At 42.8% G+C, this 24,687-nt stretch overlaps 1 protein-coding gene across 8 annotated transcripts in view; it reads left to right on the top strand.

The window, feature by feature from the left end:
• Positions 1–24,687, top strand: part of CHD9 (chromodomain helicase DNA binding protein 9) — a 70,349-nt gene that overhangs the window by 40,655 nt on the left and 5,007 nt on the right. For 4 of the 8 annotated variants that reach the window (XM_056862948.1, XM_056862955.1, XM_056862952.1 and 1 more), the window contains 20 exons: positions 478–733; positions 1,410–1,620; positions 6,611–6,806; positions 7,257–7,424; positions 8,011–8,190; positions 10,507–10,617; positions 11,376–11,572; positions 12,211–12,410; positions 13,334–13,493; positions 15,125–15,214; positions 15,700–15,803; positions 15,888–16,005; positions 17,445–17,502; positions 17,782–17,824; positions 17,957–18,176; positions 18,499–18,701; positions 19,298–20,200; positions 21,351–21,514; positions 22,865–23,137; positions 23,871–24,039. In XM_056862948.1, the coding sequence (XP_056718926.1) occupies positions 478–733; positions 1,410–1,620; positions 6,611–6,806; positions 7,257–7,424; positions 8,011–8,190; positions 10,507–10,617; positions 11,376–11,572; positions 12,211–12,410; positions 13,334–13,493; positions 15,125–15,214; positions 15,700–15,803; positions 15,888–16,005; positions 17,445–17,502; positions 17,782–17,824; positions 17,957–18,176; positions 18,499–18,701; positions 19,298–20,200; positions 21,351–21,514; positions 22,865–23,137; positions 23,871–24,039 (4,024 nt within the window). The remainder of the gene's footprint in view (positions 1–477; positions 734–1,409; positions 1,621–6,610; positions 6,807–7,256; positions 7,425–8,010; positions 8,191–10,506; positions 10,618–11,375; positions 11,573–12,210; positions 12,411–13,333; positions 13,494–15,124; positions 15,215–15,699; positions 15,804–15,887; positions 16,006–17,444; positions 17,503–17,781; positions 17,825–17,956; positions 18,177–18,498; positions 18,702–19,297; positions 20,201–21,350; positions 21,515–22,864; positions 23,138–23,870; positions 24,040–24,687) is intronic. The other 4 variants (XM_056862950.1, XM_056862953.1, XM_056862949.1 and 1 more) reach the window with 3 other exon arrangements.

The following is a 24,687-nucleotide window of genomic DNA, read 5'->3' on the forward strand; positions in this document are numbered from 1 at the left end:
TGTTGGCCAGGATCCAGAAACCTTTTTTAAAAGGTGCTGAAGAGTTTTGGCTTAGTTTCAAGAGTGGTTTGGCATGCAGCTTGCGGAGCTGCTGTTAAAAATGCAGTGCCTTCTAGTATGCACATTATTAGCATATGGATCTTTGGCTTTAGCTTGCACCTGTGATAAGATGTGTTTTCCTGAAGGACTGGACCGTGTAAATATAATTCTTACTGATCGTGCTCTCTGTTTCAAATGCTGTTTCCTGGATTTTGTCAGAAGTGATAAAATGCCCCTTCTGAGAGAGAGGCCTAGATGCGACCATCAAAATACTGTGTTTCCCTCTTACATTTTTCTGACAGATGTAAATAAGCTGCTCGTATGACCCACCCCACCTTGTAAATGACTCAGAACTTCATGACAGGGCAAAACTAGTTTAAGTAATATATATATGTGTGTGTATGTGTGACTGCAGCTAATTTGTTTTTTTTTACCTAGGTGCAAAAACTGCAAGCTATCTTGAAACCAATGATGCTGAGAAGGCTAAAAGAAGATGTAGAGAAGAAGTTGGCTCCCAAGGAAGAAACCATTATTGAAGTTGAGCTAACAAATATCCAGAAAAAGTATTACCGAGCTATTTTAGAGAAGAACTTTGCATTTTTGTCAAAGGGTGCAGGCCAAGCTAATGTGCCCAACTTAGTTAACACTATGATGGAACTCAGGAAGTGCTGCAACCACCCGTATCTTATCAAAGGTAAAATGTCAAAAGATTTGTAATTTAGTTACTGCAGGGCCCATCCGTGTGATCACAAGACTACACTGACCTCATTAAAACTATAATTGGGATGAATTTCAGAAGAGTATTCTTAAGTGAAAGTATTGGATTACTCTTGTACCTTGCTTTTAGAGTAGGCGAAGTCCTTGCACCTTCTTTAAGAGGCTACATAAATGCTAAGTTGAACCTAATCAACCACACTACATGCTGCTATTCTTATTGTGAAGCTGAAACCCTCAGAACTAGTGGGTTGGATCTCAACAACTGTGAGGAGAAGGGAAATGGCCACTAGCCCTGCTCCAGCAACAAGCATATGTGAACTTTACACAGATCTGGAACTTCTGCTCTACAAGAAGTTGGGTGAATGGAAGAACATCTTTGGGTTTACCTTCATTGTTTCTCATGCAGCATTCTAGTGCAAAATGTAGAACCATCCCTTCAGCAAGCAGAAAGAAAAGAACCCTTGGTTCTAAACCTTTAGGAGTGCGTAGCAGCATGAGAAACTGTTGGTGCAAAGGGTGGTAATTTTAAATTGAGAGAATCTGACCGTAGTTTTGCTTCTACACAACTTTGAGTAGGCCCTCAAACGATGTTCAGCTTGAGTCAAGGTGAAAGGAAGTCGTATTAATATCATTGTGTGTACCCAATCTGGTAGGTGCTGAGGAAAAAATCCTTGGAGAATTTAGGGAAACATACAGTCCAACTGCTCCTGATTTCCACCTGCAAGCAATGATTCAATCTGCTGGGAAATTGGTTCTGATAGACAAACTTCTTCCAAAAATGAAAGCAGGAGGCCATAAAGTGCTTATCTTCTCTCAGATGGTCCGCTGTCTTGATATTCTTGAAGACTACCTTCTACATAAAAGGTAGGATACTGTTTGTATTGTTAATAGGCATTTAAATTGTGTATTGTGTAATAGTTGACAGAATGTGTGGCTTAAAATTACTTGTACTTTAGAAGTAGATGGGATGTACTGACTGACTACACCGGCTCTGTACAATGTCCCCTTGACTATTGAATGCTAGTGGCTTAATTCAGAAGTCTGTGCTCCTCCCTCAATGAATAATGAGCTGTATGCGTGACTGCAGTGCCACAAACACAGCATTCACTTTTCAAACAGATAATTTAATGGAGCAATAATGACATAAGAAATGCTTTTCAATAGGTTCATGTAGCTGTGAGTAACCAGGTAATGAGAAGTGACGTGACATGTGACCTAGGCCTGAATGATCAGTCACTCTATTGCACCGCAGATGAAAGCTCAGCCCTGTAAACTGGAGCAGCAGCACTGTGGAGCACTAACTAAAAAATTAAATACTATCAAATCCATTTAAATTGAAACTTTAGTAATTCCACTGCCAAGAGTTTGATTATACAGTAATGTATGAAGTGGATTGCAGGAAATGCAGGGTTGTTCTGCGTTTGAGAGCCAGTGTGGTGTCATGGTCAGAGTGACAGACTAGGATCTGGGAGAACCAGGTTCGAATCTCCCACTCTTTTGGAAGCTTTCTGAGTGACCTTGGGCTAGTCACACGCTCTAAGCCGAAACTACTTCACAGGGCTGTTGTAAGGATAAAATGGAGGAGAGGAAAATGATGTAAGCCAATTTGGATTTCCCATTGGGGAGAAAGGTAGGGTGTAAATAAATCAGTTTCTCCCTTACTTTAATCGACTTCAGACAGGGGGAAAGCGTGCAGGTGAAAATATGGAAGCAATTTTTGAGCTTTCAGAGTTTGAAACGTGGTTCCTATATTTTGGCAAGATCTTTAGCTATATGTTACATATTTTTGTTAGGGCATTGGATTGCTAGTTTGGGGGTTTGCTATTAAATATTTACTATTACGTCTGTATTTTTCATCATCTTGACTATGTTTAATATAGTCATCTTAATATTTTAATAGCAAAGTATAGCCCTGTCTGTGTATACTTGAATCCACAGATCAGGGCGACATTGGCAGTATAATTCTGCAAACTTGGGGAACCCCCCAGGTTTGCAAAAAAATCTGAAAAGTTCTTTAAAAATACATTGAGAAGTTGAAACCCCCCCCCCCAAAAAAAAAAAACCTAGAGCACACACAGGCAACTCACCTACCTCCTCTGGTTGCAGAGGCTGAGAGCCCACAGGGTTGATGTTGGGGGGCGGCCATGGTGGGTTTGGTGACAGATGCTGGGAGCCGTGTTGGTGATGGTGGTGGGGAGTGGGAGCTGCAAGGGGCTCGGCAGCAGAAGCTGGACACCATGGTGCCAACAGGGGCATGGCTGTGCCAGGCCTGGCCATGGAGGCAGCTGGAAGCTGCACCGTGTCAACGATGGGTAGGGAGCCAGGCTTGTGCTGACAACAGGGGCCAAGCTGGGGGTTGAGAGGGATTGGGGGTGGGTAGTTGCCACTGCTATTGAAGAGACAAAGCTGGGTTGGGTCGGCTTGCGGGGAGAATCCCCCCCCCCGATACTCACAGGTGCCCACTTGTATTTCTGTAATACGCAGAAAGGCAAAGTACTTGTCATGCACTTAATGCAGTATGCACGCAGATGGAATTTCCTCCTTCAGAGTCATGGAAGTGTGAAGTCACTTGACATTGCCCTTTGGTTAGAATTGTCAGAGCTAATATATTCCAATACGTTAGGAAATGCATAACTCTGGGAGCATGGCTACCTGCCAAACGCCTGCGGCCTTTCAGATTATCTACTGTGCAGCTTTATGGCTGATTAGTGGTGAAGAAAACGTAGGGCACTTTTAACTAGTGATTAAACACCGAATCAATGTAGTGGTCTGCTTACCCCACACGGAGAGATTCTGCTGCTGTTTTTTGTATAGAGGGGAAACCAGCTATGTATTCTTGCTCCTATATTACAGGGTTTATACAAGCCTTAACTTGAAGAAAATCTCTCTTGTATTGTTTTCACCCGTCTTACTGGCATATACATTGTTTGTATGAAGAACTGTGGAGTTATTTCATGTCATATGTAGTTAATGCTGAAACTTTTGAAGGGAAACTTGTTTCACCCTAGAAAGCACTCAGATTGATAGGCCAAATGATTGCTTGATCTGCCAGAGAAGAGTTCCTGGTTGTCTCTGCTAGGTCTGCAGTTCTCTGAGTGTCTTGGGGATATCTGGCAGTGTAATGTATTTGTATATAGGCTGCCAGTGGAGGAGGGGAAGGAGGCTTGGCTACTCTTCCGACTTGTTCCGCCAGATGGAACAATGCAAATGAGCTGAGATTTTTTCCTTGCTGGTGGAAGGAGGGATCATCCCAATTCCAGTTCTGTCCGCTCCACAGTTTGACACTCTCAGATGCTCTCCTGTATCTTGTAAATTTTTCTGTTTGCCTCATCTCTTCCCTGCATCAGTACGCCTTTACCCAGGCTGCTACCAATCCTCACTGCTGTGATGAGAACAGAGAGCCATCTCCGGTTCCTTTTTGCAACTGCCACAGGCGTTGCTATGGGTGATTCAGATCAGTCAGATGAGAATGAAAGTTCTGTCTGTCCACCTGACAGAGAGGGAGGGGAATGGTCAGCCTTCTCACAGGCTTCTAATTGCAAAGATGTTAGCAGTCTTGCATTGAAAGAAAGGCTTTCCTGCGAAAGGCTTTATCAGTATATTTATCAGTATATTTCTACTCAAATCCTGCAGCTTTTCTGTGGCTTGATAATGCTTTATGGATTCTTTACTTTCCCCTGAGTTATTCAGGAGCAATCTCTAGACTCGTTAGTTTGCAGACTCCAGTCTGAACACAGTCCCAATTATCTTCCAAGCCCATGGTGCCTCATGTTTGGAGTGGGGGGGAGATTCAGTGGGGAGAAAAGTGGGATAGAAATACCTGAATAAAGTTGATACCCGAATGAAATCATGAATACTATCTTTGCTACTCACAAGTATCCCCCAAATCATACATATGGGACATCTTGAAAGGTGTTTGTTCATTAATACAGGAATTAAAGTCATATTGGTATTCTTGCAACTGGGCCTTATCTAAGGTCTTCATTCAGATGTCCTACTAGTTTTCACCTCTGTCTACTGCATTTTGCTTAAAAGACACAATCTCTCTTCTCATTCACATACAAAGCTCTTCTTTCCTACACCTGCCACATGTTTCTAAATATTCATCTTGCGATCTGTACAAGGTCCTCATAGCCTTATCTAAGATGCTGATTAAACTGCTACATACAACTCTGCATAACACTTTGGTTTGAAGTCACTTTCCTAGTAGCCATTACATCACCTAAAGAAATCTAAGAATTTAATGCTTCATCAGTTTGAACAGAGCTTTGTTCCTTTCACCAGGATCGAGTGATTATAAGGGACAAACTCATTCTTCATTCCAAAAGTCAGTGCCATCTTCCAAGGATCATGGGCTGATCCTTGTTCCTCTCCCCAGCTGGAATATCGTATGCCACTGCTCTGTAATATGGATGACCATAGGGTTTTGCATATCTACTTCTCACGCACCTTAGAGTTCTGCAGAAATGAGTTTTTGTATCTTTACATCTGGACTCCGTGGTCAAAACCCCTCCCCCAAAATCACAAAACCCACTCTAGCCAGATGGATAAAGACATGCATCACCCTGGCCTATCAGGCCCAATACTTGCCTGTTGCTTCTACTCTAATGGTGTATTCTGCATGGGTGACCATCACCAATGCAACAGTCAGCACCCAGGCACCACTGGAACACACAAAGCTGTCTTATACTGAATCAGACTCTTGGTCCATCCAAGTCAGTATTGTCTACTCAGACCAGCAGCGGCTCTCCAGAGTCTCAGGCAGAGGTCTTTCACATCACCTACTTGCCTGGCTCCTTTAACTGGAGATGCCGGGGATTGAACCTGGGACCTTCTGCATGCCAAGCAGATGCTCTACCACTGAGCCACAGCCCCTCCCCTGGAAGATTTCTGCAAAGTAGCACCATAGTCTTCCCTCTCAACCTTTTGTTCACCATAAGTTGTCCAAGGGTGTTTTGAGCACTCTGCCTAGAGTCTCTGTGGCAGCAATTCAGCAACCCACCCTGGATATGGACACTACTCATGGACATCCTTGCCTGGATTCCCTGCTCTAGTTTCACAGAATGGAATAATGGTAGTTATCATAACTGTTAAGGCTCTTTCTTACTGGTGGACGGAGGAACTCCAGCCCCATCCAGGATGCTGCTGTTAAGAGTATTGACATGGGATTGAAGGCAGCGGCTCTATTTTCAGTGTTTCAGTTCTATTTTGGTTTGCGAGTTGGCATGTTCAGGCTGTTAATTGTGTTACTTAACAGGTGATGGTTTTGTTGCATGTTGCAACACGCCTTCTACCCAGGGATGTTTTTCCATCACTGCTGTCACAACACGTCCCGTAATGGGGAGATCCTTCCTGCCTCTGGCAGGGATAAATACTCGGCTCATTTGCAAGCGCCACCTGCGGAATAACCAAGAAGAATATCTCAGCTATGATTTCCTGGTAAATTCCTCAGATGGGAAGAAAACTTAATGTATTGCATTCTGTTTGTACGAATGCAATCTGAATACGGTCAATTGTTGTTTGCTTTCTGGCAAGCCAAGTGCCGTGTAAAAATATTTACAAATGTGACAGTTACCAAGCCTGAGAATCTCTTTGGAGCAAGAACAAGAACAATTATTTTTTGGCTCCTTGAATGCAGCTTCTGTTGGATGGGTAGGAGAGTGAGTGTGCGGGCTTGTCAGAGGCCCGAGGCAGTTGGCGTGAGATGTTTTAGAGTACAGGAAGTAGATCCACAATGCTTATTAGGAATGTTGCTATCGGAGCATTAAATGGCTGTTGGACAGCACAGGACTAAATGCTTATTGGTTGTATTTTCAGGCTTATGTTTAATGGTTTCCTTTTTTGCATTTTGAAGGTACCTGTATGAGCGAATTGATGGAAGAGTAAGGGGGAACTTGCGTCAGGCCGCAATTGATCGTTTTAGCAAACCAGACTCTGATCGGTTTGTGTTCCTTCTTTGTACCAGAGCTGGTGGACTGGGCATTAATCTAACTGCAGCTGATACTTGCATAATTTTTGATTCTGATTGGAATCCTCAGAATGATTTGCAGGTAATCTTGTTTCTGCGACTAGCCTTACTAATTTAAGACAAGAATATCAATATATAGAACACCTAAAATGTACACAGAGTTAGATTCAGACTAAACAGGCGGTTTTCATTGGTTTCCCCTTCCCATTGCAGAGACCCCTCGTGTCATTTCCCAGGGTTCTCTTATGTTTTGTGGAGATCATTGGGAGGGGGAGGCAGGACATTTCCGTTCTGCTGATGGAAAAATTAGTTTGGCTCCAACTCTTAGTTAGGACACCAAGGTTTTTGCCTTTGACCTTGATTTTAATTTTCCTTGTAAATTATTTAACTGGGAAAACTTGCTATGTTTCTGTCTTCCAACTTCAGTTTAGTTGTACCTGTTTAAGTTCAGTGGGAAATTTGAGACTGAACCACCAGTAATGATAGAATTCTTTTCTGATGATATCTGATGGATCACGTATCTTTTTTTCAGGCCCAAGCCCGTTGCCATAGGATTGGTCAAAACAAAGCTGTGAAAGTCTACAGGTTGATAACTCGGAACTCATATGAAAGAGAGATGTTTGACAGAGCAAGTCTGAAGCTGGGCCTGGACAAGGCTGTCTTGCAGAGCATGAGCGGAAGGGAGAATAGTGTTGGCGGTGTATGTACTCTTTCTCTCTCTCTCTCTCTCTCTCTCTCTCTCTCTCTCTCTCTCTTTCTTAATTTCTTTCTTTTCTTTCTCTTTCTTTTCTTTCTCTCTCTCTCTTTTTCTCTTTCTCTCTCCCTTCCTTCCTTTCTCACTCTCTTTCTGGGCACAGCCTATGTCATAATTTTGTACAAAAGGGCTGTAAAGAGCTGACTTAAACAAGATCATAAAGCTTTGTAAAAACTCCTCTTTCATTTCCTGTGACACTTGTAATTTTTTAAATAATTGGTTTGAGCTGGAAAGTTGGCGCTATTCAAGAGAGAACACTATCACTTTGGGCATTGAGTTGTTGGGAATGGATAGATGACTTTTTAAAGTATACTCAGCAAAATGCAGCTTGAGATTTCCTTGAGACTTGCTGTGTGTATCACCTAAATAAAACCGCAGAACGTTATATAAGATTTAAATTCTTTGGATTCTTGAAATACCTTTACACAAAATACAGTGATTTATTGACGGGAATTTGTTCTTGTGAAAATGCATAGTTAATATATAGATTACGGGACATGTATTTTCTCTGTTGAAAATCTTATCTGCACAGATACAGCAACTCTCAAAAAAAGAAATTGAGGACCTGCTTCGAAGAGGGGCTTATGGGGCCATTATGGACGAGGAAGACGAGGGTTCTAAATTCTGTGAGGAGGATATTGATCAAATCCTGCAACGTCGCACAAAAACAATCACAATTGAATCTGAAGGGAGGGGCTCAACATTTGCTAAGGTAGGTATAGTTTTTGGTGTGGTTTCACTTGATCATATTGCAAATCTACGTTGGTTACTGGAGCATACGAGATAATTTCTGAAGAAAATCAGCTTGTGTTTCATAGATTACAGCAAGGCTTTTGACTGTGTAGATCAGGGGTAGGCAAACTGTGGCTCAAGAGCTGCATGCGCCTCTTTGGCCCCTTGAGTGCGGCTCTGGGCTGCAGGATTGCGGCCGCCCACCCGAGAGAAGCCACCTTCCCTGGGCGCGGAGGGCGCGGGGGGGGCTGGCTTCTTTCGGCGGAGGATCGGGGCTGCACTTCGCGGCGGAGGAGAGCCTGGCGTCCCTTCCCTGCCCCGGCCGGGCTCTGCGCGCACGCAGAAGTGCCACAAAAGTTCTCCGCCTTTCCGCCAGCCCAGAGCTGCCGCCGCCACGGGGGGCGGATCTTTGCAACCTGCTGGCTCGAGCACCGGGGAGAGGGAGGGAGGCCCCGGTCCAGTACACACACACCCTCCCCCGCCTTCCTCACCTGCAAGCTCCAGCGCGTCGCCCTCGTGGCTTGCTCTTCCCTTCTGCCGCTGGAGAACGCCAGCGAGAGGGGAGGGGGGAGGACACCCCTCCGCCTTCCTCCTCCTCTTCTTCCTCCTCCTCCTCGGAGGCCGAGGCGCTGAGGAGGAGCGGACGGCAGGCTGGCTGGGGAGGGAAGGAAGGAAAGAGCCCAGGCAGCGGCGGTGAGGAGGAGGAGGCCGAAAGGTGAGCGCGGGAGGCCGAGGTGGCCGGGATGCGCCAGGGCGGCCGCCGAGAAGTCAGTGGGGGTCGGGGAGATGCAAGGCCATTGTTCACATTAAGTGTTTGTCAGTCATTGTCATTATTTAATTTTATGGATACCTTACTTACAATTTAATTTTTATCAATAAATAAGATCATTATTAAGTATGATATCAAGTTTTATTCAGTGTACCTATAGTTTAATTAAGACTTAAAACTTTAATTAAAGTTTATTAAGTTAATAAACAGTGTACCTACCTATATAGTTTAAGAAATTTGGCTCTCAAAAGAAATCTCAATCGTTGTACTGTTGATATTTGGCTCTGTTGACTAATGAGTTTGCCGACCACTGGTGTAGATCATGAAAAACCATGGCTGGTTTTAAAGGAAATGGGTGTGCCACACAGCATCTGGTTGTTTTGATGTGCAACCTGTACTCTGGACAAAAGGCTACTTGTTAGGACAGAATATGGAGAAACAGAATGGTTTCTAGTTGGCAAAGCTGTTAGACAATCTTTATGCAGAACATATCATAAGGAAAGCTGGATTAGATTTAGTTGATGGTGAAGTGAAAATTGAGGGGAGGAACATTAACAATTTGAGATATGCCAAAGACACTACATTACTGGCAGAAAATAGTGAAAACTTGAAACGATTACTACTGAAAGTTAAAGGAGAAAGTGCCAAAGCAGGACTATAGCTGAAATCAAGAAGAAAAAAGTAATGACTACTGGAAAATTACTCAACTTTAAGGTGGACAATGAGGGAATTGAAATCGTTCAAGACTTTCTATTCCTTGGCTCCATCATCAACCAAAAGAGACTGCATCATCAAAAAAGAGACTGCAACCAAGAAACCAGAAGGAGAATGAGACTGGAAAGGGCAGCCAAGATCAAGTTAGTTCATGCCATACTATTCCCTATTACTATGTATGGGTGTGAAAGCTGGACAATGAAGAAAAGTGAGAAGAAAGTAGATTCCTTTGAAATGTGGTGTTGGAAGAAAGGGTTATGGATACCATCAATGGGTTCTAGATCAAATCAAGCCTGAACTGACCCTAGAAGCTAAAATGACTAAACTGAGGCTATCGTACTTTGGTCACATTATGAGAAGAGAAGAGTCAATGGAAAAGACAATCATGCTAGGAAAAGTAGAAGGCAGCAGGAAAAGAGGAAGACTCAACATGAGATGGATTGACTCTATAAAGGAAGCCACAGCCCTCGGTTTGCAAGACCTGAGCAAGGCTGTTAAGGATATGACATTTTGGAGGACAGTTACATATAGGGTTGCCATGTCAGAAGTGTCTTGATGGCATTTACCACACACACTTTGAGAAATCAAACATTCATAATTTCCTTCAAGTGACTGCACCACCTCTTGTGAGGAAATTTATTTACATTTGTATGCCACGTTCAGACTGCCACCCCCAGATATGTAATTAACATGATTGCCTTGAAAGGGGCTGGTTGGAAAGGAAGATGGCCTTTCTCTATCATTGTAAGGGGTGGGATAGTTCCTAAAATTGGACTCATGTTTTGATTGTATACTCTATTGTATTTGTTACAGGCCAGTTTTGTTGCATCTGGAAATAGGACAGATATTTCATTAGATGATCCCAATTTTTGGCAGAAGTGGGCCAAAAAAGCAGAAATAGACATAGATGCCATCAGTGGCAGAGTAAGTATTGATTTTTTTGGGGGTAGTAACGTTAACAGCCCTGAACATGCTTGTATTTTTAATTGTCCAAGTCAGGTTATTAATAGTCTATGAAATTATAATTGTAACAGATTTGATCATCAGATTCGCAGGCTTGACATACTAACTTCTTCAGATGTTGCAGACCTAACTCTGTCATCCAAAATGGTGCACAGCTCTCCTTTCAGGAGATTTCTGCTTTTAGGAAGATCTAATAAACATGAGTCTTCTGGAAGAACTAGAAGTATTTAAAATACTTTGCCTTTGTTTTCTACAGCAAAGGTTATCAAACTTTGTTGCACGCTGAGGTAAATTGATGCCTGATGGGTCACAGGTTGTCTCTTCACTACTTTGCTTCACTGGTTCCTACCAGTGGGAGCAGAAAGTGGCAGGAATCTTCTCTCTAGCCTAGTAATTTAGCACTGATTCTGTTATCAATTACCAGGAATGCCATGTCAGTCTAATTCCTCCCCCCCCCCCCCCGTTGCAATCGAAGATAACAAATTGGCATACAAGGGAGTTTTCACGTCCTCTATCTAGTGTCTGTTCCTCATAGCAAAGTTATTGTTTCACTTGGAGAACCATAATTCCAGAAGTAATGCCATATTTAATTATCTAATATTAAATACAAGATGTCCATAGGATATTTTATAACTGTTGTCATTTTGTAAGCTATAGGTTAGGTCCTTTGAAATTATTGATTTGTTTCAAATTAGTATATTTTTGTTACATTCCCACAGAATAGCCTGGTCATTGATACTCCCAGAATTAGGAAACAAACAAGGCCATTTAGTGCCACGAAAGACGAGCTTGCTGAATTATCTGACATTGAGAGCGAAGGGGACGATAAACCAAAACTGCGGAGACCTTGTGACCGCTCCAATGGATACGGAAGAACAGAATGCTTCAGGGTGGAGAAAAACTTGCTAGTCTATGGGTAAAAATGCTCTGTTACTTTGGAGAATGTGCCTTTCCTGTGTTGCTGGTGATCTTACAGTTGATGGTGCCCAGAATAGTGATATAATAATGATGCTGCAGCGCTGTTACAGTGCCATGCTTTGTGGCAGTTCATTTCTGTGTCAAGGGAAGCTCAAAATCCAAGATTCAGAAAATCTTAGCATGAGGCTACATTTTATGAGTTTGTTAACAGAAAATATGTAACATTGCAAAAAGGTGCGGCCAACTATTAAGTGGGCCAACTGTCCAGGAACCATCTGGCCGAACTGGCCCCAACAGCTCTAGTCAGGCAATGAGAAAAGAGGCGTGCTCAAGGATGATGGCATCTGGCAGCGCCAGCTGTCAGAAGCCCAACAATGGCCAGAGGCATCAAGCTGGCTGGAGCGAAAGGAGTGGGGCACATGTGCCCCTGAAGTCACAGCAGTATTGTGACTGGGGCGGAGGAGCTTGCCCTCTGGGTGATTTAACTGAGCATTTTGGATAATCAAACGCTGGATAATGAAGCTTTTGCTGTATAATATTTTAACTATAGTTGAGTCTTCCTGCAAAGGAGCCAGTTGCGTTCAGGGTGATGTTTTGTTTTGTTTTAAATGTTGACCAGTGTTAAATTTTAACTAGGTGGGGTCGCTGGAGAGAGATTTTGTCACACGGACGGTTCAAAAGGCAGCTAAATGAACAGGATGTGGAGATAATTTGCCGAGCACTCTTAGCTTATTGCCTCGTTCACTACCGAGGGGATGAAAAGATAAAGAGTTTTATATGGGACCTCATCACACCAACTGAGGATGGGCAGACTCGGGAGCTGCAGAATCACCTAGGTAAGGATCCTAAAGAGCCATCCCTAAGCAGGCCCATTCTAAGCCCATCTTGACTGCAGTGGACTTACAAGGGTATAACTCTGTTTAGTAGGAGGGTGCTGCGAGTCTTTTATCCATTAGCCAGAGTTGATTTAACATTGTAATAAAATCAGATGCTTCTGCCATTTTATTGCTCCGGCTTGGTATTTCTTTTGTAGTTTCTACACTTTTTTGGAGTGCAAGCGTTGAATGTTAAAGGAAAATAGACTATTCTCTGTGAGATTGTTTTTAATACATTACAATAATGAAACAAGGAGCGCCAGCATGGTGTAGTGGTTAAGAGCGGTAGTTTGGAGTGGTGGACTCTGATCTGGAGAACCGGGTGTGATTCCCCACTCATCCACATGAGCAGCGGAGGCTAATCTGGTGAACCGGATTTGTTTCCCCACACCTACACACGAAGCCAGCTGGGGGACCTGGGGCTAGTCACAGCTCTCTTAGAGCTCTCTCAGCCCCACCCACCTCACAGGGTGTCTGTTGTGTGGAGGGGAAGGGAAGGTGATCATAAGCCAGTTTGATTCTCCCTTATGTGGTAGAGAAAGTCGGCATATAAAAACCAACTCTTCTTCTTTATCAAGAACTGTGAATTTAGAAAAGGATATACATTCTATTTCCCCCCACAAAAGGGAGTAGTTTAGAGCAAAGATACAATATAAATCAAACAAAACAAACAGTACATAGTGGACTGGTTGGGATTCTATGGCTGGTTCATCCGTGGCCACCTGCTGCGAGCCACTGGCATGCGCCTCTGGCCACACCCAGCCCTTATACCTGCAGGCCAGAAGTGGACAAAACCACAGTCAAGACAGAGCATAGCTGGCAAGATGGTTGCCTCCCCCGGTATATTTTATGATATCGCTGTGCTGTGTTCTTGCATTTAATAGGTTTGTCAGCCCCTGTCCCCAGGGGGCGAAAAGGAAAGAAAGTTAAGACTCAGACCAGCACTTTTGATATACATAAAGCAGAATGGCTTCGAAAGTATAATCCAGAGCATCTATTGCAAGACGATGGGTATAAAAAGCACATAAAGCATCACTGCAACAAGTGAGTAACACTCTAAATAAACTTGGGTTTGTCTTTAAGCTTATGAAAATAGCTTGCATGTTGCGTTTCAGGTCTGAATATGCTTTCTTTTGGAAGTGCAAATAAGCGATTTTATTAAAAGCTGATAGGCTATATTGTGGCCCTGTGTGAGATTTACTGGAACAGAATGTTAGTATGATGGTTGTAGCTGTGTGGTATGTCACTCTTTGCACTAGTAAAGCAGGCATGCTGTGTGCAGGTCCTCTGAGAGCCAAAATTGGATTTAGGGGAGGTAGAATCATAGAGTTGGAAGGAACCACAAGGGTCATCTAGTCCAACCCCCTGCACAATGCAGGAAATTCACAACTACCTCCCCCCCACACACACACCCAGTGACCCCTACTCCATGCCCAGAAGATGGCCAAGACGCCCTCCTTCTCATGAACTGCCTAAGGTCATAGAATCAGCATTGCTGACAGATGGCCATCTAGCCTCTGCTTAAAAACCTCCAGGGAAGGAGAGCTCACCACCTCTCAAGGAAGTCTGTTCCACTGAGGAACCGCTCTGTTAGAAAATTCTTCCTGCTGTCTAGACAGAAACTCCTTTGATTTAATTTCAACCCGTTGGTTCTGGTCCGACCTTCTGGGGAACAAGGTCAGAATAAGTCTCTTCCAATTGGTAGAAACATTCTCGCTTTTTCACCAAACACATTGAGGGGTATGGGTTGATAAGACTCCACAACAGAGAATGTTTACACCAGAGAACAGTGCCCCCAGCTGGCTGGGAGTTAGGCTGAAGAGGAGCAAGCAGCCTGATTTGTTTCTTTTCATAGCAGAGCCTAAAGTGGGCTGCGGATTGGGCTTGAAGGACACACACTCCATTTGGGTGCTTTTCAGAGGGCCTTTTCAGGGCCCCAGTAGTAACAATATGTTGCTGTTCTGGTTTTAAAAATTAAGGTTGCTAGTTACAGAATTTAACTTCCCTCCTGAAACTATCTGGATTTGGTAGGAATTGCCCATGCAAGGGATGCAGTTCTATGTGTTGCTGCCTAGAGATCTATCCAGAGGCATTTGGTAACAATACAGAGTTAACATTTGAGTCAGACCATGCTTAGGTGCCATTAAAGTCAGTGGAGCCAGAGTGTACATAACTTGATTCAGGATAGCATGAACAGCGAATGCTACATCAGAGCTGGTCTGGGAGATTGATAACACTTGGGGACTGAAAAATGCCGGATGTTATTTCCTGTCTTTTAAAATACTAAAAAAAATAGTGTTAATTTCAAACAGAAGAACAATTCATTTCTTGGTTCTTGTAGGTTATCCGGGTTGTGTAACCGTGGTCTTGGAATTTTCTTTCCTGACGTTTCGCCAGCAACTGTGGCAGGCATCTTCAGAGTAGTAACACTGAAGGACAGTGTCTCTCAGTGTCAAGGGTGTAGGAAGAGACTCTTCCTACACCCTTGACACTGAGAGACACTGTCCTTCAGTGTTACTACTCTGAAGATGCCTGCCACAGTTGCTGGCGAAACGTCAGGAAAGAAAATTCCAAGACCACGGTTACACAACCCGGATAACCTACAAGAACCAATGAACTCTGACCGTGAAAGCCTTCGACAATAATTCATTTCTTGCGTATGTGTTCCTGTTTAGGGTCTTACTCCGAGTTAGGATGCTGTATTATTTGAAACAAGAAGTCATTGGTAGTGAGTGCCAAAAGGTTTTTGAAGGAATTGAAGCCAGGTAAGCTGAGCTTGAGGTCCCTTTTCTTTTTAAACACTTGCTGACTGTTACATGAAGTTACTGTACTGAGTACTTGAATGAGCTGAGTTTTAACAGTATTTACTATTTAAATGTTTCGAAACACTGGGGAGTAGTATCCTGTAACTTTAAAACACTTAGCACCTATGTAGCTCATCCAGTGTTATTTGGTTATCCTTACAACAGCCTTTTATGATAGGCCAGTATTATTCCCATGTTAGAAATGGGTGGCTGAGACCTAGTGAGAGTGGGTTGCCCAGCATTATCTAGGGTTTTTTTTTTGGGGGGGGGGGTTGACTGTCAAGATTTTAGCTGGGGTGCTCGTGAATTACTACTCCTGCTCTTAGCCTTTATGCTAATCCATGTATATGTATTGATATCTGCCATATATTTATTTGTAAAAGGCCAAGTCAATGTATGCAATAACAACTAAATGTAATACCTGTTTTTCTGGATAAACATTTCAGTGAAATTGATGTCTGGGTCCCTGAGCCAGACCATTCTGAGGTGCCAGCAGAGTGGTGGGATACTGAGGCAGATAAATCTCTCCTAATAGGAGTTTTTAAGCATGGTAAGCAATGCATTTTTCTTGTTTTTATTGTTCACGTTGTTCTGTTTTTTGAAGTTATGTTCATATAGTATGTTTCTTTCTCAGGTTATGAAAAGTACAATACAATCAGAGCAGATGCAGCTCTTTGCTTCCTGGAGAGAGTGGGAAAACCCGACGACAAGGCAGTTGCTGCTGAGCAGAGAGCAAATGATTATATCGATGGGTATGGCTTTTCTACAAAAATATTTTGAATATAAATATATCCCTCTCGCCTCACACCATCCACAGTGGTTCAAACAGCTCACGATTCAAGTTCAGTACAAAATGTTCAGTACAAAAATCATAACAATTAAAGTGCTAATATCCAATTACCCCAAATAAACAGCTTCCACCAACTGCCTCTTAAAAACAGAGCGGCAAAAATGCCCCGGAAACTAGGCCAGTATAGGAACCATTCTGGTCTCCTAGGAGAGGCTGATTCAGATGGCTAGTGCTGCAGCCAGAGAAAACTGCATTTGAGCCATCACAAATCTAATAGATTTAAGGAAGAGTTCAGTCAGAAGAGAGCTCAGAGAAGACCTGACATGCACATGTTCAGACTGGAAGAGACTCTTATGGGGAATTTCTTCTCTCATGTCCTTATAAAAATGTTTGAGCGAATGAGCAAGAGAGAGTATGATCCACCTGAAAAGAAATCATTTTAAGGAGTTGTCAGCTGTGACAGAATTCCCTGCTAGAAGAGTTAAGAATGTGTTCAATTCTTCCATTAAAACCCACGAGACTTTAAAGTACTTAACTCTGCCTGGGTTTTCACCTAAAGGCTGCAGTAAGTTCTTCTAATAAATGTAGAAAATGCTTTGGTCTGCCTTGTAAGTGCAAGTAATGTGCATGGTGCACAAGAGGAAGGCATGGGAGTTATATGGGAGGGGCACACAGGCGTCTAATTTTCTGAATTTTTGCCTTGTGCTGCCTACATGCATATGCCCGTGCCCCCCTTGTGGAGTAGGGCTGGAGACAAGACAGAGCTGCATTATACCCTGTGGGAGTCCCCTGCATGTTGCACACATTCTTGATAATCCAGACCATTTGTAATGTAGTGCCTCACATGAAAGATGTGGAAGGGCTAGGTTGTTTACTAATAAGAGTAACATCATCAAATATAGGGAAACAATAAAATAATGGCAACTACGCTGCATGAGGAGGTTTAACATTAAACTGCTCTGTGGAGTTGTTGATTGCAAAGTCTTTGCAAACAAAAGAATCCGTGCAAGAGCTAAAGGTCTGATTCTGTACTATAACAGCAAGTAACTTGCATACTACTCTTGAGTCTTTGCAAACATAAAAGAATCATTGCTCTTGAGTCTTTGCAAACAAAAGAATCATGCTTTTGAGTCTTTGCAAACATAAAAGCATCATTGCAAGAGCTAAGGGTCTGATTCCTTACTATAACAGCAAGTAACTTGCATACTGCTCTTGAGTCGTCTTCCATTGAACTGACATCTTGCTAACCTAACCCAAGATAATCCAAGTGGTTAGAACCAGAACATCCACACTTTGCTGTGACTTTCCTCTCTCAAATGAAGTGATTTGTGTCAAGTAAACAACAAATTATATGGTAAGATACATACTTGACAGGCTTGTACTGCTTCTGTATTCTTGCAGAGATGTAGAAGATCCAGAATATAAACCAGCACCAGCCATGTTTAAAGATGACATAGAGGTAATATATTGGTACTTCATTTTTATTACAAATTTGGGGAGGGGCCTCCTATACTTTAAGCTTCATTGTAGACTTGTAACGATGCAACTGTGGGATTAGTTTATTAGCATCCCTTTTAAAATTTAAATATACAAGGTTTAATTTTCTGTGGAAAAAGTTCTGACCTTAAATTTTAAAAAGTTGTCAGCAATCCATATGTAAGACCATCTGCAGGACGGGTGGCTTATGGTCTGAATCATGCTCTGTTCATTCTTGATTTTTTTTAAATTTGTGATTTAGGATGATGTGTCATCACCGGGGGACCTAATAATAGCAGATGGAGGTAAACCTTATTATAAACTGGTACAGTTTACACTTGCTATTCTGGAACAGAGCAAGCCTGCATTTTGTATGGTACAGAACACAACAAATCAGCATCAAATATTGTTATTCTTCCATGTTTTCCCAATTACAGATGGCCAGATGATTGAAGGGGATAAGCTTTACTGGCCAACACAGTCTGCCTTAACAACACGTTTGCGCCGCCTAATAACAGCCTATCAGCGTACCAGTAAGAACAGACAAATTCAACAAATCCAGCCGGTGTTTCCAGTTCAGGCCTGCGTGATTCAGACTCAGTATGAAGAAGCTTCTGTTAATCCAAAAATGGCTGCCAAAATTGAAAGACAGCAAAGGTCTGTTCAGAATATAAGTATTAGGTTTGCAAGCTCATATAGATCACAAAAAGCATTTGCATTTATTTCCTGTACTGGTATGATTTCAAGCAGTAGGGGTTTGGGGGTGTTGTTTATTTTGCGGGGGTGGGGGTTGGCTGGTTGATTTTGATTGATTCGTTTAGAGCTTTTATACCCACGTTTCTCTGAAACCAGATTTAAGGCAGGTTACAATAATAATAAATAATACTCCATTAAATAATATACCAACTAACATGCATATCTAGCTTTCGCTTCAGCTTATCACCTGACTAATGGTGTTTCTTTTCCGTTTGAACTCTAGATGGACAAGAAGGGAAGAAGCTGACTTCTACAGAGTGGTTTCCACCTTTGGTGTTGTATTCGACCCTGATAGGGGTCAGTTCGATTGGACCAAGTTTAGAGCCATGGCTCGGCTGCATAAGAAAACTGATGAGAGTTTAGAGAAGTACTTGTACGCTTTTATGGCCATGTGCAGAAGAGTCTGTCGCCTGCCTTCAAAAGATGGTGGGTTACCTGTGGCACTTGATTTTTTTTCCTTTGTGAAAATGAAAACAGTTAGAAGAAGCACCGCTACAAATGCATGTAATCATACCATCACATGGGTCTTTCCATGAGCAGAGGCTCCATTACTATCACAAGTACCCCCAGAGTTGAAAATAATTGGAGGTGCTTCAGGGCGGGGCTGTGGCTCAGTGGTAGAGATTCTGCTTGGCGTGCAGAAGGTCCCAGGTTCAATCCCTGGCATCTCCAGTTAAAGTGACTAGGCAAGTAGGTGATGTGAAAGACCTCAACCTGAGACCTTGGAGAGCTGCTGCCGGTCTGAGTAGACAATACTGACTTTAATGGACCGAGGGTCTGATTCAGTATAAAGCAGCTTCATGTGTTCATATCAAGCAAATAATACTCATACTGACAGAAAGAAGTCCTTTAGGCATCATCATTTTTTTAAAAAAAGATTGCTAATTGTAATGTTAAGCACTTATTTTTTTCCTTCCAAATAGCAAAACAGTTTCTAGTTCTTAGGAACCTTATTTTAAAATGAGAACATAGGGAAAATGTCAAAGGGGGGAGGTACTGAGGTTTGTGTGTTTCCTGTGCAGAATCTATGGATCCAAATATTTTCATCCAGCCAATCACTGAAGAACGTGCATCTCGAACCTTGTATCGAATTGAACTTCTCAGGAAGGTGCGGGAACAAGCTGTCCGCCATCCGCAAGTATTTGAGCGGTTAAAACTTTGCCAGCCGAATCCAGACTTACCGGTCTGGTGGGAGTGTGGGACTCATGACTGGGATTTACTGATTGGAGCCGCAAAGCACGGGGTTAGCAGGACAGACTACCACATCCTTCGTGACCCCGAACTTTCATTTATGTCAGCCCAAAGGAGCTACAGTCAAAACAAAGCAGCACTTTCGAGAACCCCTACCCCAATTTTGCATCCGTACCAGATGGCGTTGTCCGCATCACCCCTTGCACTTCAGGCAAGACTGCTAGATGTTAAAGGAAGCACACTTGAGGATACAAAACTCAAGAATGAAAACCATAAGGAGGAACCCCATTCTTCAGGAGAAGAGTCCATGTCTGTCGAGGATGTGCAGACACGAATAAAGACTGAGCCTTTGAGCCCAAAGAATGGCACACCATCACATTCTGCAGATCACAAATCGGTTGTGAAAGCGGACAGTGACAGGCGCATGGTTGCGGCAAGGACAGAGCCCCTAACTCCAAATGCTGCTTCCAAGAAACAGAGAGCTAGCAAGAGAGGATCCGACTCCAGCTCCGATTCAGACTCTGATTCAGACAGATCGTCCTGTTCTTCCAGATCATCTTCATCTTCGTCATCTTCCTCCTCCTCCTGTTCACGCTCCAGATCCAGCTCTTCGTCCTCTTCATCTTGTTCTTCAGCCTCATCGTCGTCGTCTTCCTCTTCATCGTCGTCGTCTTCATCTTCTTCATCTTCATCTGAAGAGAGTGACAGTGATGAAGAGGAGGCACAAAAGAGAGGTAAATGCCTAGAGACTTGTGACTGTTGGATCAATCAGTGCTGACAAGGCTCGTTAGGAATGTAAAAATAGCAGCATTCTTTTTAAATTTGAGGTAGCTGGAGGTTGAAGTAAGACTCTTTGCCCCAGGGCTTGACAAATCCCAGGTGCCAGATCACCTTGGTGCCCAGAAATTTCATTGGGGCACCTAGTATTTTGTGTGTGTGTGTGTGTGGTAGCAGTAATTAGAAAATATGATCATGCATATCTCTGAAGGCTGAAATGTGATCTTTGCTCTTAAATTTTTGGGGTTGCATCTGGACCCAGAAAAAAAATTGTCAGAGCTTGCTTTACCCTAAATATTGGGTGAAAAGGAAATGGACTGTGAAAATGACCCACAAACTGAGGCCTGGATAAAGCACTTGTAATGATGATATGCTTTGTAGTCTAGAGAGAATGAACTGTCATTGATAGAATTAGCTTTCCGCTGGTCACTTGGGTTTCTGTTTTTGAGGTGTTCTTATGCCTTTTGGTATATTAAATTGCTATGTTTGTTGTTCACTAATTTTATGTTCTTCTGGCCTAAGACATGGCACTTATCCATGCATGGCAATCTCAGGCTTTACTAATTTAGTAGCGTTGCAGTTGAGAGGTGTTTTGGAGTTAGTGTTGCAACCATCTGAGTTTCTTAGAAAGGAAACAGGATTGGCCCACGAGAGTAGATTATATTTGTAAGCTCCTGTGCATCATATTGAATTGTTCCCATCATCTCCCTTGTTACCCTTGATTTATTTGTTGATACCATGTTTGCATACAGTACAGCTCCCATTAGAACATGTACTCCAGATGACAGCCTAGAATGTCTGGTGCTCTTATTTTAGTGTGTTTTAACTAGTTGGTCTTCTGTTTGAAGCTTGCAGTTTAAAAATTCACAGTTTTGTTCATGGCTCTGGCCTTGTCTATTGAATAAAGTAAACAGGAGAATAGCCTCTCTCCACCTAGGAAGGAAAAAAAAGCAGAAAGCTTTAGTATTTTCATTCTGCTTCATACTACGCATTTGTTCTACAACTCTGAAGAAAATTTGTGAATGTTAAATAATTCCAATGAAGAAACATATAATGCATAGTATTTTAGGTTTTGAAATTCTAATTGCCTAAACTTCATTCTTTCAGCAGAAGGAACTCCTCACTTGAAAGCGTATGATGAAGAGAGTGTAGCTTCCTTGAGCACTGTGCAGGATGAAACCCAGGACAGTTTTCAAATGAATAATGGAACACCGAATTCTAATTCTCTCTTACAAGGTGGATATATGTTGGCTGCTTCCTACTGGCCAAAGGTAAGATACTAATGCTGTATATAATATGTGCCCCCACAAAAAATCCATGAATCCCTTTCCTGGTGCCTCTAAATCTTAAGTGGTAAGTGAGGATGGGTGTTCCATGACTTACTTTCATAGTCGTAAAGAAAGGGTAGTTTCTTTATGTTGTAGATGCTGATATCCCTTATCCTGGTAAGAGCTTCAAGAAAGCTTCTTTGCATCATTCAGTCTGAAAAGACCCTACTTTACGACTCTTTCTGCAACTATTCCATTTCTTCTGCCACTGATGACAGTAAAGTGTGTTGCTGCCCTTGGGGATAGCCTTCTCCTGTATTCTTTTGCCATTGGCCCCCCTGAGCCTGGCCCCAGGGGGAGGGGCTGTGGCACAGTTTGTTGAGCATCTGCTTGGCGTGCCGAAGGTCCCAGGTTCAATCTCTGACATCTCCAGTTAAAGGGACTAGGCAAGTAGGTGATGTGAAAGACCTCTGCCTGAGACCCTGGAGACCCACTGCCGGTCTGAGTAGACAGTACTGACTTTGATGGACCAACGGTCTGATTCAGTATAAGGCAGCTTCATGTGTTCGTGTGGGGATTGAGGGCAGGCTAGAAATCAAAGAAAACAAAGCAATAAAGAAGTCATATTGATGGCTGTCACGGTAGACAAGAAAAGTAAAAAAAAAAACCTTAAGCATGATTTTCACTAATGCTGATGAAGTCCTGATCTTTGTCTAGAACCAGAGGTCATGTAATGTCACATATGTAATTTTGCTGTCAACTGAAGGAAGCCATTTGGCTCTGCTCTGACAGCCATAGCTTATTGCAGGGGTCCCCCAACCTTTTTGAGCTGGTGGGCTCCTTTGGAATTGTGACACGGAGTGGTGGGTGCAGCCACAAAATGGCTGACGCAGGAGGCGGAGCCAACCACAAAATGTCAGGGAGTGAGCTTATGCATAATTCTAATAGTAACTCTTCAACATTTCATGCAGAAGCACTGCTTAACAGAATGCCTTTTACAATGGACATATTATTTAAAAAATATTTTCTTGCATACACACAACTTCCATTCAGTCATGCAGTGCAGATTCTTGAGCAGCTGCTGCCAAAGCAGCATCTTTAAAAATCTGTGCTGCCAATCAGATCTCTGGTGGCCATTCAGAAACTTTGCTGGGCAAAGACCCCACCCCCTTCCTAAAAATACTTGATGGGCTCTAGGACAAGTGTCGATGGACACCATATGCCCAAAGACACCACGATGGGTATACCTCTGGCTTATCGAAATTATTTTTCTTGTTATCGGGTATTATGATTTTTTTAAAGCGTTGAGACAAGGAAGTACAGGATTTTTGAAGTGCGCTCTGTTCCTTCTAGGACCGCGTCATGATTAATCGTCTGGACAGTATTTGTCAGACAGTCTTGAAAGGTAAATGGCCGTCGGCGAGGCGAAGTTACGACACCAACACCGTGGCTTCTTTCTATACCACCAAACTTCTAGACAGCCCGGGTGCCGCTGCAGACTACATTGAGCCCAGTGTACCAACTCCCCCAAGTGCAGATGTTAAAGAAGAAAATGATCAATCACCACAGATGTCAAAGGTGAAGAAGCATGTACGGGAAAAGGAGTTTACAGTGAAAATCAATGACGTATGTTTATTTTTATTGCCCTAGGACCTGATTGCGATTGCGGTGTGCGGCATGCCTTACCTACAAGTAGCTGCCTGCTCTCAATCTTACTTCCTTCACACACACATTTTGTGGGTATTTGGAGGCAGTTTCTTTGGGGCATTTCATTTTCTTTTACGTACATGATTTCAGGCTCCACCAACAAATTAGTTTCTTTTCTTTGTTTTGATATTTTGAAGCCTTGCTGATAAGGTGCTTTCTCAAATGGTCTGTCTTGTGCTGTTTTTAGTACTATAGCCTACTTCCTGGAGCGTTTGGCTTCTGTAATCCTAGTCATAGCTCTTCCTCGCAAATAGCTACAGTTTTTTAAATGCCCTGAATGAACCCTGAGTGGACCATCAGAATAATAATCATTCCTTCCTAATTTCCTTAGGCTAATTTCCTCAGGCTAAGCTAGATCACAACATAATACAAACATTCTCTCTGACATTTGGTATGTGCATATTTAGCTTTTATTTTAAATGAATAAAGATATGGACGGGTATAAGATACCTGTGTGTGTGCATACACTCACAGGTTTTCAAATGTAGTTGTTAACTTAAATCAGCTTAGTGCAAATGACTAACATCCCAGTGTATGGAAATTGTTTTTTCGGTCCTTTCAGAGAGGAAGCTGTGTATCAGAATCCTAAATTTAATGATAATTTATTTCTCCTTCCCAAAGAAATCTGCTAACCCTCACATTTGTTTAACAGGAAGGTGGTTTGAAATTAATTTTTCAGAAGCAGGGGCTTTCTCAGAAAAGGCCATTTGAAAGTGAAGAAGGCACATTAGGACAGCAGCAATACCTTGCCCGGCTACATGAACTCCAGAATGCTTCAGAAATGAGCCTTGCTAATTTCCCAAAGTCTTTGCCAGAATCGGGTAAGCATTGTAGGTTTTTAATAGTGGCTGATCAGTGCTAAAAAAAAAAATGCTTACTACCAGAGATACCTTGTGTTCAGAATTGTTATTCCAGTTATGCTGTTTTTTTATCTGTTGCCTGATTCTCACTGAGGCAATAAAACCCCTGTTTGGGATCTCATACTGCTGAATGTCCCTTCATACAAAAAACAACAACGAGAACAACCCTTCCACTTAAACAGCAGAAGGACAGTCTCAAATTGTGGTCTTCAGCCCATCGGTTGGGACCATCAGGTGGAACACCTGTTGAGTTGAGAGCCTTTATAGAGCCACCATATTCTCTCTCTTGAAGGACCTGCCATGCCTGTGCCTCCAGAGGAAGGGGACCACACCTCCTCCCTTTCTTGGCAGACATGCTGGGAGGAGCAGCAGGACAGCAGAGACAGGTCACTCAGCCATGGAGGGGATTCCTCTGTGGTTCTGACCTGGGCTAGTTGCTCCTTATGGGTGACACCTCCTGGTGTTTAGTTTGTGTTTCTTGTCCAAGGCTCTCTTGGTTTGCTTACCCATGCTCCTGACCCTCACACTGATGAGTCCATAGCTCTGGCACCTCCTCAAGACTTGCAGTTTCTTGGGTCCTATACCGCCGTTTAGGAGCTAAAGGGGTGG

The sequence above is a fragment of the Euleptes europaea genome, chromosome 17, assembly GCF_029931775.1.
Source record: "Euleptes europaea isolate rEulEur1 chromosome 17, rEulEur1.hap1, whole genome shotgun sequence".
Lineage (NCBI taxonomy): Eukaryota > Metazoa > Chordata > Lepidosauria > Squamata > Sphaerodactylidae > Euleptes > Euleptes europaea.